General features: G+C 44.6%; 1 protein-coding gene and 1 non-coding gene across 4 annotated transcripts in view; one reads left to right on the top strand and one right to left on the bottom strand.

The window, feature by feature from the left end:
- Positions 1–5396: 5396 nt before the first annotated feature.
- Positions 5397–21677, top strand: part of adam15 (ADAM metallopeptidase domain 15) — a 47779-nt gene continuing 31498 nt past the window's right edge. For all 3 annotated transcript variants that reach the window (XM_062992418.1, XM_062992417.1, XM_062992416.1), the window contains exons 1-7: positions 5397–5773; positions 9384–9478; positions 18338–18414; positions 18542–18620; positions 19571–19647; positions 20948–21149; positions 21242–21307. In XM_062992418.1, coding sequence (XP_062848488.1) covers positions 5554–5773; positions 9384–9478; positions 18338–18414; positions 18542–18620; positions 19571–19647; positions 20948–21149; positions 21242–21307 — 816 coding nt within the window. In that variant the 5' untranslated portion in view covers positions 5397–5553. The remainder of the gene's footprint in view (positions 5774–9383; positions 9479–18337; positions 18415–18541; positions 18621–19570; positions 19648–20947; positions 21150–21241; positions 21308–21677) is intronic.
- trnas-uga (transfer RNA serine (anticodon UGA)) lies at positions 15339–15420 on the bottom strand. The gene has a single exon. It is a non-coding gene; the product is annotated as a tRNA-Ser (tRNA).

Here is a 21677-nt window from a genome sequence, read left to right as displayed (position 1 = left end):
TAGATGGAAAGTCAGAGACGATCGCTCATCTATTGCTGCTGTTTGAGTCGGTCATCTTCTAGACCTTCATCAGTGGTCACAGGACGCTGCCCACAGGGCGCTGTTGGCTGGATATTTTTGGTTGGTGGACTATTCTCAGTCCAGCAGTGACAGTGAGGTGTTTAAAAACTCCAGCAGCGCTGCTGTGTCTTATCCACTCATACCAGCACAACACACACTAACACACCACCACCATGTCAGTGTCACTGCAGTGCTGAGAATCATCCACCACCTAAATAATACCTGATCTGTGGTGGTCCTGTGGTGGTCCTGACCATTGAAGAACAGCATGAAAGGGGGTAACAAAGCATGCAGAGAAACAGATGGACTACAGTCAGTAATTGTAGAACTACAAAGTGCTTCTATATGGTAAGTGGAGCTGATAAAATGGACAGTGAGTGTAGAAACAAGGAGGTGGTTTTAATGTTATGGCTGATTGGTGTATATAAACTGAGTGCAAAGTTAAGTCTTCAAATACTTACATGAATTGTATGTTTTCGTGTTTAGCTCTACAGAAACGCCAGTAAGCACATTTGAAAAATTGACCACCTTGAGTCTTATTTGTTCCATTGAAGCACATACTCGGACGACACTCTGGTGGATTTGATATGCTCACCAGGAGCTTATTTGAGGTGATAAATATCGCTGTGCTTCAGGTTTTCAACTGAACATTTCCTTCTAAGAGGCATTAAAATTAATCAAATGTGTCAGAAGTCAAATAGTTTTTCTGCCGCTCAGGTGGCGCAGCGGAAAAAACACACGCTGGAACACCGGAGCTGGGATCTCGAATACATCGTATCGAGGGCTGGGCTGAGCGGCCACATGAACAACGATTGGCCTGTTGTTCAGATAGGGGTGGGATATTAAAGCCGGATGGGGTCTCTCTCATAACTAATGCAGTTACGACCTCTGCTGGCTGAGTGATGGCACCTGCACAGAGATGAGAAAAGAGTGCTCTCAGGGTGTGTCTCTCTGTACACAGTGCTGAGCTGCACTGCACTCGTCAAAGTGTAGGTGACAAAATGCATACGGCTGCTGCCCACGTGTCGGAGGGGGCGTGGGTTAGCTTCGTTCTCCTCAATCAGAGCGGGGATCGGCATTGGTGGCGAGGAAGCATGACGCAATCGGGCAATTGTATGCGCTAAAAGGGAGAAAATGCATAAACAATATATATATACAGTGTATCACAAAAGTGAGTACACCCCTCACATTTCTGCAGATATTTAAGTATATCTTTTCATGGGACAACACTGACAAAATGACACTTTGACACAATGAAAAGTAGTCTGTGTGCAGCTTATATAACAGTGTAAATTTATTCTTCCCTCAAAATAACTCAATATACAGCCATTAATGTCTAAACCACCGGCAACAAAAGTGAGTACACCCCTAAGAGACTACACCCCTAAATGTCCAAATTGAGCACTGATTGTCATTTTCCCTCAAAAATATCATGTGATTTGTTAGTGTTACTAGGTCTCAGGTGTGCATAGGGAGCAGGTGTGTTCAATTTAGTAGTACAGCTCTCACACTCTCTCATACTGGTCACTGAAAGTTCCAACATGGCACCTCATGGCAAAGAACTCTCTGAGGATCTTAAAAGACGAATTGTTGCGCTACATGAAGATGGCCAAGGCTACAAGAAGATTGCCAACACCCTGAAACTGAGCTGCAGCACAGTGGCCAAGATCATCCAGCGTTTTTAAAGAGCAGGGTCCACTCAGAACAGACCTCGCGTTGGTCGTCCAAAGAAGCTGAGTGCACGTGCTCAGCGTCACATCCAACTGCTGTCTTTGAAAGATAGGCGCAGGAGTGCTGTCAGCATTGCTGCAGAGATTGAAAAGGTGGGGGGTCAGCCTGGCAGTGCTCAGACCATACGCCGCACACTACATCAAATTGGTCTGCATTGCTGTCACCCCAGAAGGAAGCCTTTTCTGAAGTCTCTACACAAGAAAGCCCGCAAACAGTTTGCTGAAGACATGTCAACAAAGGACATGGATTACTGGAACCATGTCCTATGGTCTGATGAGACCAAGATTAATTTGTTTGGTTCAGATGGTCTCAAGCATGAGTGGCGGCAATCAGGTGAGGAGTACAAAGATAAGTGTGTCATGCCTACAGTCAAGCATGGTGGTGGGAATGCCATGGTCTGGGGCTGCATGAGTGCAGCAGGTGTTGGGGAGTTACATTTCATTGAGGGACACATGAACTCCAATATGTACTGTGAAATACTGAAGCAGAGCATGATCCCCTCCCTCCGGAAACTGGGTCGCAGGGCAGTGTTCCAGCATGATAATGACCCCAAACACACCTCTAAGACGACCACTGCTTTATTGAAGAGGCTGAGGGTAAAGGTGATGGACTGGCCAAGCATGTTTCCAGACCTAAACCCAATAGAACATCTTTGGGGCATCCTCAAGCGGAAGGTGGAGGAGCGCAAAGTCTCGAATATCTGCCAGCTCCGTGATGTCGTCATGGAGGAGTGGAAAAGCATTCCAGTGGCAACCTGTGAAGCTCTGGTAAACTCCATGCCCAGGAGAGTTAAGGCAGTTCTGGGAAATAATGGTGGCCACACAAAATATTGACACTTCAGGACTTTTTACTAAGGGGTGTACTCACTTTTGTTGCCGGTGGTTTAGACATTAATGGCTGTATATTGAGTTATTTTGAGGAAAGAATAAATTTACACTGTTATATAAGCTGCACACAGACTACTTTTCATTGTGTCAAAGTGTCATTTTGTCAGTGTTGTCCCATGAAAAGATATACTTAAATATCTGCAGAAATGTGAGGGGTGTACTCACTTATGTGATACACTGTATATATATATAGTTTTTCTAAGCAAAGAAATGTAATCACGGCTTAACTGAATTTTCGAAGCGGGCACTACATGGCAGTACATAAACGTTACATAACACTGTTTGCTAAGAGAGAAAACAGAAACTTCAAAAATAGGATGCAGGACGTACTAAATATATGTGTCTCAGGTAAACAAAACTACAGTCAAAAGAAAGGAGACATAGTACTTCTCAAACAAGACCCAGCAGTCTCTAAACCACTACTCAGAAAGGTAAACAAGGCAAAATGTTTGTCAAGGTTAAATTTATGACTAAAGAAGGAGGGTTTATGTCAGAAGAAAACAGTAAACACATTTTACCATAGTATATTAAAACAACTCTGGGAATATTCAAGGCTCGGGGTGTTTGGCCTGCGCTGGAGTTGGACACCACCACAGAATGAACTACACCCTGACAAAGTGAAATGTAATTCATTGTTTAGAGGCATGCTACACCTAGATGTTTGTGAGCGAAGATATGTAGGTGGGAGGTTAATGGCTCATAACACACATCAGAGCTTTGGAACAACTATTTGAAGACCAGAGAAGATCAAGGAGTGCTGACAGCCTAACCAAACCCTATCAAGCATTAATGACGGAAGGTAAAGACAAAGGGAAAAGCCAAGCATACAGTATCATCACAAAGTTGTCTTGAATTGTTTGATTTTGACACAAACCAGTGAAGAACCAGTGAAGATCCGTTACTAGTGGTCTAGGTCGTAGCCATGAATTGAACTTTTTGGGGGAAACGAATCTATGGATGGGGGGTGGGTCTAAAACATTCCATCCTGCCATTATAAAACATTCCTTCCAATATCCCTGTTATAACAACTGATGGGAACGCTGACAGATCCTAATAGCACACAAAGCTAATAAATGGAACATGTATATTGATGGCGAGGCCTTCTGACCATGTCTGAATATTACATTTTCATTCAACAGCCTTTCTGTCCTCTGGCATCAAAAACCTTGGTTGCCCAAAAACCTTTTGACGGTTTGAGGCTTGTGGGTCTGTGGACCACCGTCTGTACGTACTCACCACAGCTCCTAGTGAGCACCTACTGCTGTTTTTAAAAATACTTGATGGTGACCGTACCTGCTGATCAAGCGGACATTTAATATAAGCACAGTTGCTACGACATTTTAGAACTAATTTTCGAGAGGTGGTCCAAATTCTTTCGCTCATCAGGGTACACAATGACCAAGATGTATAAACTTTATCATATCTCTAGGTCCTTGGCTGCTCTCGTTGGGGGTCGCCGGCGGATCGTGATCCACATTATTGATTTGGCACAGTTTTTATGCCGGATGCCCGGGCTTGGGACCGGCACTACAATGCACTGGTTTATGCATCCCAGCGGCTGGGTACCTATAGGACAATTCAGTGTCTCCAGTTAACCTGGCTGCATGTTTTTGGACTGTGGGAGGAAACCGGAGCTCCCGTAGGAAACCCATGCAGACACTGGGAGAACATGCAAACTCCACACAGAATCACCTGGGGATCGAACACAGGACCTACTTGCTGTGAGGCGACAGTGCTACCCACTTAGCCTCTTGATTAAAAGGTGATGGCTAGGTGTCAACATAATGAACAATTGTTGCAGATCCATAACATAATGAATAATTATTCTACGCATTTTATTAATAATTTATCATAAATGCTGTCTCGGATGACAGGGTGGCTAAGTGGGTAGCACTGTCGCCTCACAGCAAGAAGGTCCTGGGGTCGATCCCTCAGGTGGGGCGGTCCGGCTCCTTTCTGTGTGGAGTTTGCATGTTCTCCCTGTGTCTGTGTGGGTTTCCTCCGGGTGCTCTGGTTTCCTCCCACAATTAAAGACACTAAATTGTCCATGAATGTGTTTGATATAAACTTGTGTACTGATGAATCTTGTGTAATGAGTAACTACCGTTCCTGTCATGAATGTGACCAAAGTGTAAAACATGACGTTAAAATCCTAATAAACAAACAAACAAACAAACACACATTCTCATCCTGGCATTGTCATCGTGGAATATGCCCGTGCCATCAGGGAAGAAAAAATCCATTGATGGAATAACCTGGTGGTTCAGTATATTCAGGTAGTCAGCTGACCTCATTCTTTGGGCACATAACATTGCTGAACTTAGACCCCCCCCCCCCCCCCCGGGGATCGAACCCAGGACCTTCTTGCTGTGAGGGGAAAGTGTGTAAAACTCAAATCAAAACTCAAATCCCTGAACCCTCAGATGAACAGCAGTGTTTCTAACATGTTCGGCCATTAAAGCGTTAACCAGCAGCAGTCTGAGGAAATCCCGCCTCACTGACTCCAAACGCACTGGGTTTGCTTACAGCGACCTTGTAAACAGTTCAACCAGATCTACAGGACCGCATTTCTTCCCAGACTGTTCATGAACGTTATACATGATAATGAGGAAACCTGCTGGATTTGTTTATGTCTGATTTTGAACACCTGATTCATTGTATTGTATTGAGAGATGAAGACGGTGCATGAATTCGGGAATACTGGAATACTGGGCCGTTAGTGAACGCACCGTGTTCGGAGCAGAGACTCCGCAGGTAAACGGCGCTTCTGTACATTTAGTACGTACCGTTTCTTCTGCAGCGGCTTTTACACGTCAAACAAAAGTGGATCCGGATCTTCTGTCTTTGTTCTTCACCGAATGGACGTGCAGACAGGATGAACCTCTGGTTTTTGTTCGTAATTCGGACCTACATCGCTGCACTGCTGTTAGACGGCACGTTAGTCTGCCTGTTCAGAGGTGCGTTCACACGCGTATCATTAGGTGTGAAGAACAGTGCGGGATTAGAGACTTCACCTGTACCTGTGGAGGGGACGGAGACGCACTATCAGGATGCCCTACTAAACAACTTAACAATCATTCATTCTGCTCACTCAGGTACCAGCCACACTCACTGACCATTGAACTGTTGAACTGGTTCACATTCAACGTAGTAAATACATTTAGAATATAATAGAATGCCTTTATTTGTCTTATATACATATACATATACAGATGTACAGTACAACAAAAGTCATGCTTTGCATATTCCAGCTTGTTTGAAAGCTGGGGTCAGAGCACAGGGTCATCCCCTGGAGCAGAAAGGGTTAAGGGCCTTGCTCAAGGGCCCAACATTGGCTGCTGTTTTGCAGAGCTGGGATTCAAACTCTCAACCTTTCAGATGATAGCTCAAAGCTCTACCCATAAGGCTACCGCTATCCCTAACCAGGGTTGTGACAAGAATAACTTACAGTATATATCAGTATATAGTATATAGTGTTTATATTGTGGACAAATCCGCCATAAAAAGCTATGCTTGAGCCGCTCAGGTGGCGCAGCGGTAAAAACACACGCTGTTCACCAGACCTGAGATCTCGAATACATCACATCGAATCTCGGATCTGCCTGCCGGCTGAGGCTGAGCGGCCACATGAACAACGATTGGCCTGTCGTTCAGATAGGGGCGGGATTAAGCCGGACGGGGACTCTCTCTCAGACTAGTGCGATTACGACCTCTGCTGGCTGGTTGGTGGCGCCTGCACGGAGATGGGGAAGGAGTGCGGTAGAGGGTGTGGCTCTCCGTACACAGCGCTGTACCGCACTGCACTCGTCGAGTGTAGGTGATAAGATGTTCGATTGTTGTGCACGTGTCGGAGGGGGCGAGGAGCAGCCTCATCCTCCCCAATCAGGAGCAGGGACCAGCATTAGTGAGAGGATGATTGACGGGCAGAAAGTGGATGCGCTAAAAGTGGGAGAAAAAGGAAAAAAAAAAAAAAGCTATGCTTACAGTTTTCTATATGTGTACCTAAAATTTTGCACAACCCTAAAAGTTAAAACAGCCACATATTGGGTGTTTTTTTTTAAATAATAGAAGCAGAGCTTTGGGGAAAAAGGCATATATATATATTATTTTGTAGCTGTATCATACAAAGAAAGAACTCAACTCTCAATAATCAATGTGGTAAAGGTTCATGACTTACTGGTAAAAAAGCAGACTGGGTAAAATAGTTCCTCCACTACTTGATACAGGCCCAGTGATGCCACTAGTCCAGATTTCTTAAGCCTGTTTGATTAAGGTGTTTCTCAAGATTCGTTGTGGATTAGTGTTGGTTTTGTCATCGTTCAAGTGGAAAAATGAATAAATCAATGAACTAGAATTTGCTATTAAATAGAATCTGTTTTAGAGTACCCAACACAATAGTGTTCACCACAAGAATAGATAGATAGATAGATAGATAGATAGATAGATAGATAGATAGATAGATAGATAGATAGATAGATAGATAGATAGATAGATAACTTTATTAATCCCATAGGGAAAGTCAGTTGTTACAGCAGCTCCATGTACATTAAAGCAAAAAGAATTAAAGTACACAAGTAATGTTGTACACACTATGTAATTGAATAAATAGAATAAAAAATGTAGTATGTCATATAAAAAACTTAAGAAGTATCCTAGCATTAAATATTTTAGATAAGGTATATAATATGTGATATACTAAGCTGTTGTAAGTGTTAAATAATAACAGATATGTAATATAGTCTTTATGAACAGAGTGCTAGAACACGCTCCATGAGTCTGTCCTGATAGGAGTTTAGCGTTCGATGATCCCGAGTTAGTGAAACATTAAACAGTGTGATGGCTGCTGGTATAAACGATCTCCTAAAAGAAATACCTAGTTCTCTTGAAAAACAAAGACAAATGTCCATGTGCACTATTATTCACTTGGTGGAACATCTATTCGCCTTAATGACCTCTAATAGGCAGTTGCGGTGCTTCTGACGCCTCTCTTGTGGAATCTTTGACCGTTCTTATAGTGCAAAAGCTTCCAGCTCATTCAGGTTTGATGACTTTAATGCTACCATTGGTTTCTTTAAATCCCACCAACGATTTTCAATCAGATTTAAATCTGAAGGCTGAGAAGATCCACTCCAAGCTCTGGTTAATTTGGAAGTGTGTTTGGGATCAGTGTCAAATTTTGGACATTTTTCACAGCTTGTTGGTGTGTCGTAAGTTTGGACTCCCAGTGGTGTCTCTAGAAAAGTTTATGGTCTCAGTGCTTGCTCCTAAGTTTTCATCTTGATTGCAATTCTGGGTGGTGTTTACACAACACATCACAGTTTAACCAAATTAAGCCTCGTTATTGATTTCTCAATGGTTTAATCATAATGTTACCTCACTTTAGGTCCTAGAGACTTGCAGTAGGTTGTAAGATCAGCAGTATTATCTAAAGGTTGAATCATTGTGACTTGGCAGCATTAACAAAAGATCCTGCTTTTAAAATACGACATACTACTACTGATAAAACTTCATTTGAAGCAAACTCAGCTCTGCAGAAAAGGCTAAAAGTATAAATCTGTATTTTCTTTGATAGGTTGAATATTTCCGAACGGAACTGTTTGTTAAAATAGAGGCAAAATGTCAAGATACCACAAATAAATAACATGACATTACGAACATGTTTATGACTCAGCCAATGTTGTCATCTACAGCTTTCAGACACCTACTGTAAAACATATTTTTAGTAATTCTTTATAACAATTCTTGCCAAAGAGTTCTTGCTTCCTCTGACAGTTGTTCTAATTTGTCTAAATGCTTGTGTGGAAGGTTTGGATGTATATTTGGGTAGGGTGCAGGTACGGCGCTAATTTCTGTCTGCTCACTGTTGTTGCAGCTGTTGTTTCTGCTGTTTTTAGGTCGTCCAGCAACTCGTTTTAAAATGACCCTTGGCTTCTCTTTTGAATAATGAACTTTTAGTTCTATTTAATTTTGTGTTTGTTTGATATTGTGTAAATCCTATTTATTTAAAGTATCCTCCAGGCCACCCGAGGAGGACGGGGGTCCCTGCTGAGTCTGGTTCCTCTCAAGGGTTTCTTCCTTTATTTTTAAGGGAGTTTTTCCTTGCCCTTGTCGCCTTCGGCTTGCTCAACAGGGTTTTTGGTCTGTCGGTTCTGGAGTCTGTAAAGTTGCTTTGAGACGATGTCCATTGTAAAAAGCGCTATATAAATAAATTTGACTTGACTTGTCATGTCTTTTACCTTTGTTGACTTCAGACTATAACAATTCTGTAGGTAGGACTCCACTGAACCACAATAATTGCCAGTGTCTCCAAATAAAGGAAATTTATTCAACTTAAGAATTGTGTTAAATCTACCCATGAGTGGTCAGACTGCTACAGTTTATTAAAGGTTTGATATCCATCTTTGGTCACTATCTGTACTGGGGTTTGGCATGATTGCACCTGTTTTCGTAGGCCACCTCATCTCCCACCTTCCAATAACATGCAGTAAGTGGATTGGCCACTCTAAAGCTCTTCCTGATATGACTGAGTTCATGTCAGTGTGAGTGTGTGTTGCCCTACGAAATACTGCAAACAGTCCAGATATTTCTATATAAAATGTCATACAGATCCAGAATCAGAATCTTATTTCCACACGTCATAACAGACTTTTAATGAATGATGTTTTATATGGTACTTTCATGACCTTTTTGTCTCCCTGTTTGCAGTGGCAGGTCGTAGCAGAGGAGTGAAACCGCTGGACAGGACGCGACCCTTCGCTATAGTGGACGGGCAGAGGCGGAGTCTCAGGCAGGTGTTACAGGTGAGGCAAATTAAGTCAGGAATTGTTGGGTAGACTCTGGACCCACAGCGACCTTGATAATCAGAAGGGGGTAGATATGATGAACAAATGCTTGATTAGTTCATATATAATTGTAATTGTGTGTAGCCCATTATGACATCATAATTTGCATAATATATACAGTATTAACATGTAGTGACACAATAATCTGACTTTGATCAGGAGTTCATTTGTCGTTTGCGTGTCCAGATGTGTTCATCAAACTTCCTCAAACTCTGCTGTAATATTAATTCATTTATTAATTCATTTTTACCACAATGGGGTCACTTCCACTTCCGGGAAAGGCAGAAACGGACCCTAAATGGGGGGACCAGTTCATCGCAGGGTATTGTGTTTGTTTTCGGGAAGTGGGAGGGAACCGGAGCGCCTGGAGGAAACCCACACGGACACAGGGAGAGCATTCCTGGCCAGGGATTCGAACCCAGGTCGTTCTTGCTGTAAGGCGAGAGCACCACCCACCCCCAGTAATACGTTAGTTTTGTAATCAGCTGATTGGGATTTTATTTCTATACGATTTCACTCACTGTTAATGTGTTAATAATATTTCCCTTTAATTTATTAAAGTATTTTTAATTAATGGGAGATTTTGTTCATTTTTTGATTGAAAATTCAAGCGATAAGCAACAAATCATGTTTTTACAGCCGGTTTTGTTCATGTCTGCCAGTGAAAGGAGCTAAAAGTACGCAGCCCGAGAGCCGATTCCTGACAGTGGCGCAGGGATAATCGCATTTTTCTAAACGGATTAAGCAGCTTTGTAGAACAGAACCGAGCTGCTGCGCATGGAAAGTCGTAACTCGGGCTGCTTATCAGCGGCTGCACTGGAACTGACACAATCAGGGCTTTGAAATCATATCCTGCCGAATTTCCCAGATGGCTTGGTCTACACCCACGGGAATGTCTGTTCGGTGTCTGTTCTAATCAGTGGCACCAGACCTGGGTCCTCTCATCATGCTCTTTATCCTTTGTTCGGCCAAACGTTAACGTGAGTCCAGCTTTTACCTTCCATCAAACCTTCAAGAACTTCTCCTGGAACTCTGGTTCCAATCATGCGGTAGATAGATTGACATGGATTGGCGCCCCGTTGTACTCCATGGCACCAGACACCTCAACCCTGATCAAAATGCAGCACCTTTTGAGCCCAATTTCCAAAGAAGTTGGGACATTTGGTTAAAATGCAATAATAAAACCAGGAGGATCATGTGAGTAGATGAAGGTGTTTGGGAACTAGGCAGGATAAGACTTTAGAGGTCCTCTCAGCTGCACAGGAAGTGTCCATCCCCTTAGCGTTGCCTCAAATTTCCTTTTCACTCAGATCATGCTTATTTTAGGAAGGCTTGGCTAAAATATGTCGAGATCCTGCTTCCTAGCTGAACTGCAGGAGGGCAGAGGAGAGGAAACCAGGCCGCGCTTCCACCTTTCATCCCCCCTCACTTAATAAAGAGACGGCAGAGCAGAAACTAGACAATTACTGTTCCTCTGCTGGGGGCCCTGATGGCGTCCTACGCGTACGCGAGCCCTTCTTATTCGCCTGTACTTCGGTGGATTCGCACATGAGGTCGGTCTCGCGCATGGAGAGTCACGCTCTAATCTCCACGTTCCTCCACGTATTTATGCATTTTCTCCCAATTTATCTTCCGCTGCTGGTGGATCCCTGATGCAGTCGAGGTGGGTATATTGCTGCTCACGCCTCCTCCGACTTGCATGCAGCTTTATAGCAGAATCGTTTTTTACCCGTGCACTCTGCACAGGTGCCTCTCCATCTGCCAATCAGGGTCCTTACACAGCGTTTGAAAACCCCATCCACATAGTCCGGCCATCCCACCCTAACAGAATCGTGTCTGCCGCAGGCACTGCCAATTATGCCAGCTAGATGGCACCCAGCCGACCAGTAGCAACGCCAAGTTTCAAACCGAGGAGTTCAGAATCTCGGCACTGGTGTGCTAGCGGAATATCCCGCTGTGCCACTTGGGTGCCCCGTTCCTCCACTTCTGTACAGGCGCCTCGGGCTGCTAATGCCAAGTTCACACTACACGACTTTCCAAGTCGTCGGGCCGCTGTACAGTTCACACTACACGACTGGATCTCTAGTAATCGGGAGTTTTTCAAGTCGGTGTGTATTTCACACTACACGACTGATCGGAGATACGGGGTCACACACTACACCATCTATCACCAACTGGAATCACAGGCGAGCTTCTCTGGTCTCCCAAACTACATTTTGTCATGAAAACAAACGTGAGAAGTGACGAGGGGTTTAATGACACCACGTCTAAAAATGCACGTCAACAAGTAGCGAGCGATCAAAGTTTGTGCGCTGATGTGCAGCGTAAAATGAAAGAGAAAAAATAAATGAATCTGAGTGGATTTGGCAACGTGAGCAGCATGGATTGTTCTATAGTTGGAGTTTAGGTTGGAGTTGGAGGTTAATAAATATTTTTTGCAATGCAGCGTGGGTATTATGTTTTGTAGAGAACGATCAGGTCAGAAATACTGTAAAACTTGTGTGTGTGCTGATGTATTCTGATATAAACTATATTATGCCCCGTCCCACCTTTTTACACTCCTCCCCTGCGTTTTCCCTCACACCGTATCCTGCGTTCTCATTGGCTCTTCGACATAGCACTCATTGCCAGTCGGGCAACTCAGATCCAGATATCTGGCAGGCTAGATATCTCTCGTCGGTCGCCGAGCGCTCGGCGAGTGGCTCGGATCGAGTTGTTGAGTAGTTCACACATAGCGATCGAGAACCGAGTTTCGATCGCCGAGTGAACGCCGAGCCGGCAAATCTAGCGGTGACCAGTCGGCGAGCAAAAATCAGGGCAAAAATCGTGTAGTGTGAACTAGGCATAACCAGGGTCCTTACACAGCGCCGAAGACCTGTTTAGACAGCGGACTAGTGGGCAATTTTGTCTGCTACAGGCACTGCACCCAGTCGACCGGTAGCAGAGCTGAGGTCCTGTTGGTCCCTGAGTTACTAAGATCTTAGGAAACAGCCGTATTTTATGTGCTTGGGCGTTTGCCTAGTGGGTGTGAGAGTGATTCACTAAAAATAATGGAATAAAATGTGTGAATAAAGGTTTTGGATAAAGGAATTACAGTCCGTGACCTTCATCCAGGATGAAGAATGAAGGTGTAAATTTATAAAATAAAGTTCCTATATTAAACCTGGGTTGGTTTCAGATCTGACACTGGAATGCTGACTGTGTTTGTCGAACATGCTGGGTGGATAGATTACAGATTTTTGGAGAGAGAAACGGGAAAAACCTGAACAATCCACTCACATGCGCACACACACACACAGTGGTACCCACACCCATGGTGTCACCACACCTTTCCTCTTTCCCTGACAGAACACACATGCGCTGTACCACACCTTTCCTCTCCACGGCAAAATAAAACATTGTGAAAACAGACGACCGCTGGCACGGTTGCATCACGAGTCTGATTCACTGATTCCCGTTTCTAAATGATGCCAACTCAACACAACCGACGATTCAATACTAAATACCCTGTCCTAGTGAATTTAATCAAGTCAGGTCAAATTTATTTATATAGCGCTTTTTACAATAGACATTGTCTCAAAGTAACTTTACAGACACCAGGACCAACAGACCAAAAACCCCTGTTGAGCAAGCCGAGGGCGACAGTGGCAGGAAAAACTCCCTTAAAATTACAGGAAGAAACCTTGAGGGGAACCAGACTCAGCAGGGACCCCTGTCCTCCTCGGGCGGCTTGGAGGAAACTTTTAATAAATATGATTCACACAAATCATACAAACACAAAATTAAATTGAACTGAAAGTTATAACTAGCAAATAATAATGTGAGTTCTTCATTGTTCAGTCCAGTCTGTGATAAAGTCCGTAGTGAGTTCTTGACATTTTTGGTGCAACACGCCAGGTACCCGTCACATCTAGTAAAAGCAGCATTGTTGGCACGGCAGTCTCGACTTGCAGGATTCAACCTCGGGTGGGTAAACAGGTTTCCGTCAGAACCACCTCGGGGTAAAACAACAGAAGATGGAGTTACGAGTAAAATATCAGTTCTGCAGAAAGTAGCTTTAGACTCCAGCAGCCCTAGTTATTACAGCAGAACTAAAAGAGAGAGCGAGCAGGTAACAGGGTCATGAAGGCTTTCACAGGACGTCAGCACCCACCTCCCCCACCGTCATCAAACCTGAGTGATCGGACAAGAGAGGCAGAACAACAGCGACTCAACATCCCTGATCACCACAAGTTTCTATCACCTAGAACCCCCCAGCTCTGCGCCTTTGTCTGTAGTCGGGGTGGGCAGCTCCGGTCCTAGGGGTCAGAGATGAAGCGAAGTCAGCAAATCTGACAAACATGAGAGCACCAGACTACCCAGACCCCCGACCCCCAGGACCGGAGCCACGCACCTAGTTTGAAAAGACGAATCAAAAGCCTGAGTAAATAAATATGTTTTCAATCTAGACTTGAATTTAGACATTTCGATGGATTTATAAAGGGTTCAGACCTCGTGCCTTTTTATGTACCGAGGAACCTCGATTTAACGGATAAGTCCGTAAAACTGGTCCGTAAAACGCGGTTGTCAGAAACAGCGAGGTTTTTTTTTCAGGGGTTGCGAAAATATTCGAAAACATTTACATTTAGCAGATGATTTTATCTAAAGTGACTTACAGTGCTGTCTAAGCAATTGATGGTTAAGGGCCTTGGTTAAGGACAATAAACAGTTGTTTAGACTCTGAAGAAAATGCATCGGAAGGTGACGATGTAGAAAAGTGATGGAGTTTGTTCTTGAAATTCTTAATAAATAAAGTTAAATTGGGAGAAAAAGGGAGAAAATATAACGTCTATACCAAGAGCTCGGATCGATGCGCTTCGTACCAGATGACCTGCTCCTGGCCGCAGACCGAATCCAGTCTAATGTAATGAGCAATAAGAGCAGATCTTCCATTGTGAGGAGCTGGAAGGAAGGAGACCACATCCATCCTCCTTCCCTCACCCTCTCCCTCTTTATTCTCGGCAGGCCTGGCTCGGTGGACCACGCCCGGCATTCATTTGCAGCCGATGATTTCACTCACTGGAACATGTGGACGTTGCCTCATCGGCGGGAGGGCGGGGCTGTCTGACAGAGAGAACAGGAATGTGCTGGACTGTAGGAGCGGGCGGTGAGGGAAAGGGCTGGACGTGAGTGTGCGGAACTGGGCTGCGGATGAGACGAATAAGATTTAAAAACGGGAACCAACCCAAACGACTAAAAGCAGAAGTTAAAGGGTCTGTCTGAAAACCTGCCGGATCAGCTGCCTCAATAGAGAGGATTCTAAGAAGGGAGCATGTTACGTGATCTAGGAATTTAGACATGCCCTCTTCTCGGGAGTGTAGGATGACGCCAGGTTTTGTGCTGATCCACCTCATTAGTCACTCAAATGTTTAAGTTGCGTATAGATGCTGGCAAGGTTATTTACGGTCATGCTTAACATTATACACACTCAAGTCAGGAGCTAAACGTTTATATTTAGACAGTGTTGATTGAAAAGCTCCAGATGCTGAACCTCGAAGGCTATGTGTGCTTCATTGTGGCTCACTGACCCTTGGTCAACCTCCACCAAGGGTGGCATTAACTTAATCCCACCGTGAACCGGACACATAGCTGGGAAGCCTAGCTGTGTTCTCAGTCGATTTCTCTGAAGAAAAAGGGCCTCGCTCAGGAGCCCAATAGTGGCCTGGACTCGAACAAACAATCTTCCCAAAAGCTCTCCCCATTGGCTACTACGGTCCTGAATCATCTGTGTAGCCACCCAGCCAGTTTATTGCAGTGCTTGAATTGAAACGCGTGCAGTCGCTGTGAGCAGGGTTCGAACCTGTGCAGCGAGACCCTGTTGGATTTCAAGTCCAACGCCTTGACCACTCGGCCACCACAGCTGCCTCAAGTGCTTGATAAGCGTGACAGCCATAAAATCTCCATAAAAAAATAGTTAACGATCTACTGCAGGATCAGAACCAAGTCAAGTCAACTTTTATTTATATAGCGCTTTTTACAATAAACATTGTCTCAAAGCAACTTTACAAAATCCACGACCAACAGATACAAAAACCCCTGTTGAGCAAGCCGAGAGCGACTGTGGCAAGGAAAAACTCCCTGAAAATGACAGGAAGAAACTTTGAGAGGAACCAGACTCAGCAGGGCCCGTCCTTCTTGGGTGGCCTGGAGGATACTTTAAATAAATACACGATTTACACAAATCATACAAACACAGAATTAAATGAACTTAAAGTTATAACTGGCAATAAATAAATAATAATAATAATAGAGTTGTTATTCGCGCTAGTCTTCAATAAAGTCTGTAGTGAGTTCTTGTCATTCTTGGTGCAATTACTCCAGACCCGTCACATCCGGCAGGAGCAGCATCGTTGTCACGGCAGTCTCGACTTTAATCCTTAACCTCGGCGGGTAAACAGGTTTCCATCAGAATGCCCTCGGGGTAAAACAACAGAGAATGTAGTTAATAATGTACAATGCTAGTTGAGTAAAACAGTTTTACAGAGAGTTTTAGACTCCGGCAGCCCTAAATATTACAGCAGAACTAAAAGAGAGAGCGAGCAGGTAACAAGGTCATGAAGGCTTTCACAGGACATCAGCGCCCAGCTCCCCCACCGTCATCAAACCTGAGTGATCGGACAAGAGAGGCAGAACGACAGCAACCCAACATCCCTGATCACCACAAGTTTCTATGACCAAGAACCCCCCAGCTCTGCGCCTTTGTCTATATTAATCAAAAGCCTGAGAAAATAAATATGTTTTCAGTCTAGACTTAAACATTGAGACTGTGTCCGAATCCCGAATAGAGGCAGGAAGATTATTCCAGAGTTGTGGAGCTTTGTGAGAAAATGCTCTTCCACCAGCTGTGGTCTTTTTAATTCTAGGAACTATAAGTAACCCTGCATCTTGTGAGCGAAGTGGACGTGCTGGGCTGTAGTGATTAATAAGTTCACTCAGATACTGTGGAGCCAGACCATGTAGCGCTTTATAGGTTAGTAAAAGTATTTTGTAATCACTGCGGAATTTAACTGGCAGCCGGTGTAGAGATGATAGAACAGGACTAATATGATCAAATGTTCTAGTAGTTCTAGGAGTTTGTGTATGGATCTACCAGAGCATCCAGTTAGAAGAGCATTACAATAATCTAACCCAGAAGTTATAAACGCATGGATCTTTTTCGGCGTCATTAACAGATAGTATATTTCTTAATTTAGAAATATTATGCAAATGATAGAAAGCAACTCTAGTAATATTATTAACGTGTGTATCAAAGGAAAGATCTGAATCTATTGTGACACCCAGGTTTTTTACATCTGAGCTCAGAATCGGTCCCATTTTCGTTCACGCTCATCAAACAGTAAGGAAATGACGTGGAAAGTTCTCACAAGCTCTCACAACAGTCTCCTGGAGCCAGTCAGCCTAGAATACGTGATAATGAGGCTTTTCCTTCATGATAGCCGCCGTGTACGGGGCAGAGGCTGCAGAACTAAAGGAAACGGACTAGATTTGTGCAGAACTGTGTGTGTGTGTGTGTGTGTTCATCTATAAGCCAGTCAGCATGGCGTTTTCTCGCTCTGACTCCTCTGACAAAAAGGAGGCGTATCAGCAGAGGAAGTGTGAGTGCTGAAGAGCGAGAGAGGTGAGAATGCAGCGGACGTGTCTCTTAAGAGAACAATGAGAACGTTTACTCGCCTGTCGGCCGCCAGCTCAGCAGATCTTTCCTAATGATGGTGGAGTGAGGGGTGTGTGTGATGAGAGTGTGTGTGTGTGTGTGTGTGTTTTAGTCCTTACGGATCTCACTGGCTGCAGGTTTAATGCAGCTGAAATAACAAAAATGGATGTCTCAATAAAAGGTCCTCTGGTGCATGCAGTACATGTAAAATCCACCGGGGGCAGGAGACAAGTATCAAATTGTACACACCGATGGTATAGAGGTCTCTAAAACACATGTATCAAATATGATACGCTTGGCATTATAGTATTTTGTTATATTGTATTTTTTACTGCCGCTTTATCCTGATCAGGGTCATGGAGGGTCCGGTTATCCTAAAAACGCCAGGCTCGAGGCAGGGATACACCCCGTATAGGGCTTCAGTCACCCCCAGATACAGCCAGTCATGTCTGTGTAGGCGCCCCGGTCCCGGGATCTCGGCGGTGGTAGCCTTTCACAATAGATCACTGCACCACCTGAGTGCAACTGTACCTGTTCTTCTTGTTGTTATGGGAACCTTTACACTAGCCATACATGGTCCAGCTAGCGTTAAAATGCTTGGATAGCTGTCTGGTCACATGACTAGTATAATAATGAAGGACCGGTCAGCTGGGCGTAATCTAGCGGGCAAAATTGGCAGTGCCTGCAGCAGACACGTCTCTTGCTAGGGCGGGATGACCGGACGATGTGGGTGGGGTACCTCATAACTGCTGCGATCACGACCTCTGCTGGCTGATCGATGGCGCTGCACAATAAGTCGGGGGATAATGGAGATCAGTGTGTGACTCTCCGTGCGCGATACGGATCTCCATATGAACCCGACTCATGCAGGCGGAAAGAAGTGGTCGGAGGGGGCGTGCGTAAGTCAGGATTGGAGGTCTGCAGCAGTAGAGGCGAAATACGACTGGATAAATGGATACGACTAAATTGTGAGGAATAATGAGCAGGGTTTTAGGACAGAACCACCCGGACTGACAGTCAACGATTATTTCGGCATTTAAACATGCGAGCAGAATGTGTAGAAACCTTTAATGTCACGTTTTTAATGTGTTATTTTTATGTGATGTTGTTCTTCTCTCCGTCTGCAGCGCGGTCACCCCGACACTCTGCTGTGTGGGCTGCATTTTGGCGACAGCCTCCTTCTCCTGGACCTGGAGAAAAACCAGTGAGTATTTATTTAATAGACAGACAGCATACGAGGGCGATGATAAATAAAGTCGGTTCAAATTGAGCTTATGTTTAATATTTATGTTTTTTTTTCTTCCACCTCTATTATACTCCGGATTCTTCAGACGTCTCCTGGCGAAGCCTCCCAGTGTCTATTACTACCTGCCGAACGGGACCGGGGTGTACATGAAGGAGAACCGAGTGGTGCGTATTTGTTAGCCGTTGTTGATCAGGGGGTCGGTCCGCTATTCAGCAAGCTTCCTGGGGGACATCAAGAGCATTTTAAGTTCATTCATTTACTGTCTGTTTTACCACCGCTTTATTTTAATTCACCGGGCGAATGGACAGGTCGCCAGTCCATCACGAGGCAAACACACACAATTTTGTATCTCCAATTAACCTGACTGCTCCCGGAGGAAACCCACTCAGACACAAGGAGAACATGCAAACTCCACTCAGATCCACCCAGATCACGTCTCCTGGGAATCAGACCCGAGTACAACCAAGGAAGACTGCTACTTCACCGAGTGTGGATCCAAACTCGCACGTCCAGGTCTACACGTTTTGCAATGCCGACTGGGTTACTGGGGAAAAGATAAAGCACTATCATCTGCACTGGTGGAAAACCAGCCCGAGTAGAGCCCAAAGCACGTGCCGACAGAGGAGCCGGCAACACTGTAAAGAAGAAACCTTGATTAGATTAACTTCACATCCCTCCACAATCTTGGAGCGACGCTCAATGGGGCGCTAAGAGAAATTGTTGTGTCAGTCATCTGTGCCTCCATGCCCCCTCTGTCTGCCATAAACAGCCATCGGGTCTTTAGGTCGTCCTCTGTTTGCTTCGTCCAATTTTTTTGACTCAGTGTGCCATAAAAGAATTCTCCACGGGATGATTCGCTGCCTCGAGTTGATATTCAGTTCATACCCATTCTGCACGTGACCAAACCATCTCGACCGGCGTTGTTGTATCAGCTCCTCGATGGCTCGGCGATGTCGTCGTCGGTGTCTCAGCCATCACATTAGTAAAACCTCGAGTTTGTTCAAATCCATCATGAGCAGGGTCCAAGTTTCTGATCCACAGAGAAACAACGTAGGGAAATGGTCACGGCTAGTATGGAGTGTAAGATTTACTGAGACCTGTTTTCTGTTTTCAGGCTCAGTGTTACTATCATGGTTCAGTGAGAGGTTTCCCAGAGTCCCGAGCGGCAATAAGCGCCTGCGCTGGCTTACGGTAGGACCCAGTTCAGCCTTTTATTTCTCTACATTGACTGACGAGGGTTCGTGTGTGTTTCTACTAATAATAATAGTTTTGGAACCCTGTTTATACTGTATATCCATATCACCATGTAAATACTCTATATTTCATGTAATTTTAGCTTATTTTGAATATATTTTTATCTTATTTTTATTTTATTATTGCTTCTGGGCTCACAAAAATCTACCAAACAAGTTTTGTTGTGTAACTACAGTGACATTAAAGTTATCTAAAGAAGCAAGTTTTTTTGGCTGCAGTTTTTACACCGGGCGCCCTCCTTGCCACACCTCTCCTATTTCTGTCCGGGCTTGGGACCTGCACCGAGAGCGCACTGAGACGCGGCTGATGTGTCAGTCTTCTTGTACTGAGAGATCGATGGTGTCCTGTGCTCCCCTGCGTGACCTAGTTCGGCCTGTAGGTGGGGCGTGAGGCATGCAGGAGCGCTTGTGATGTGTCGATCATACGTGATTGGCTATATATCTCTGCTTTTCTCTGTCCTCTTTGTCGGCATGTTAGCTGGCACACCTATTTTCTCTTGAAGTCGTGATGCCGGAGCACTCTGTCCGCTCTGGTCTTCCTGGTTTTGTTCTTTGTGGGAACTCGCCCCGGTTGTTGATAGGTTTGGATCTCGCGCGTTGCACATCCTGGGAGAGCGGAATGCCCTTGTAAGGGCGTGATGTTGCTTTTCCTGAAGTGAGACATGCAGTAAATCCACCATATTGGTGGAAACTAAGATTTTGCTGAGCAGTGAATAATCCTAATGGAACATTATTACACTCTGTCATTACAGCAACTGTTTCCTAGCAAATTAGACATACCCACTTCCCTCTGAAATCAGTAGACAAAATATTCCTTTTCTCAACTTAAAAGCTGTCACGTCTATCCAGAAGTTCAGGAACATAAATGTAAATACAGTATAACGTCCTTAATGTTTGGTGTTACTGGGAAAGAAGATGGGGAGCGTATTAGACTGCTTTATAGCGACACCCAGTATTCAAACTGGGGATTTGTTTTCTTAAACCTGCTTAATAGTGGGTCAACTTTATTTAATATTTAAAATACCTCCCGGGCTGCAGTTTGGACACACCTGGACTAGACATTCTTCTCCTACTGTCCGACTTTCAAAGAGTTTAGCTGGTCTTGGACGGCAGGGGTTGAATTCTGTCTCATTTATTGTGGCGTCCATGTGCAAAGCAGCACAAAGCGTTTTATTTAAAAGGCACATGACGGGTCCGGTGTGAGATGAAAAATCTTTATCACTAACCTCTCTCTGCAGGGGGGTGATCGTTCTTAACAGCAGTTTAAGTTTTGAGCTGCAGCCTGATGAAGAGGATGAAGGTCCAGAGAAAAACGGAGGTTCAGGAGAGCAGGGGATGCACAAGTTCTACCCGACACACCATCTGAGCTCCGAGTCTGGAGGATGTGGCGTTTCTCACACCCCTGTACCGCCCATTCAAGTTGCTCCTCAAATTCACAGGGTGAGCATCAGTTCCCATGACCGTCTGTAATCCTGATACAGAGGGTACAGACTCCCGCACTCGTTTAAATCTGATTTAATTCTGTTTTATAGGCTAAACGAGACATTCTCACAGAGACCAAATATATCGAGCTGGTGCTGGTGGCCGATCACAAAGAGGTGAGTCAAGCTGGGGTGTGTGGATAAACATTTTATTGTACTGTACACGTGTATACACCGATCAGCCATAACATTAAAACCACCTTCTTGTTTCTACACTCGCTGTCCATTTTATCAGCTCCACTTACCATATAGAAGCACTTTGTAGTTCTACAATTACTGACTGTAGTCCATCTGTTTCTCTACATGCTTTGTTACCCCCCTTTCATGCTGTTCTTCAATGGTCAGGACCCCCACAGAGCAGGTATTATTTAGGTGGTGGATGATTCTCAGCACTGCAGTGACACTGACATGGTGGTGGTGTGTTATTGTGTGTAGTGCTGGTATGAGTGGATCAGACACAGCAGCGCTGCTGGAGTTTTTAAATATC

This window comes from Trichomycterus rosablanca, chromosome 3 (genome assembly GCF_030014385.1).
Source record: "Trichomycterus rosablanca isolate fTriRos1 chromosome 3, fTriRos1.hap1, whole genome shotgun sequence".
Taxonomy (NCBI): domain Eukaryota; kingdom Metazoa; phylum Chordata; class Actinopteri; order Siluriformes; family Trichomycteridae; genus Trichomycterus; species Trichomycterus rosablanca.
Note: the sequence above shows the minus strand (reverse complement) of the source record. Positions and strands in the feature narration are given on the sequence as shown.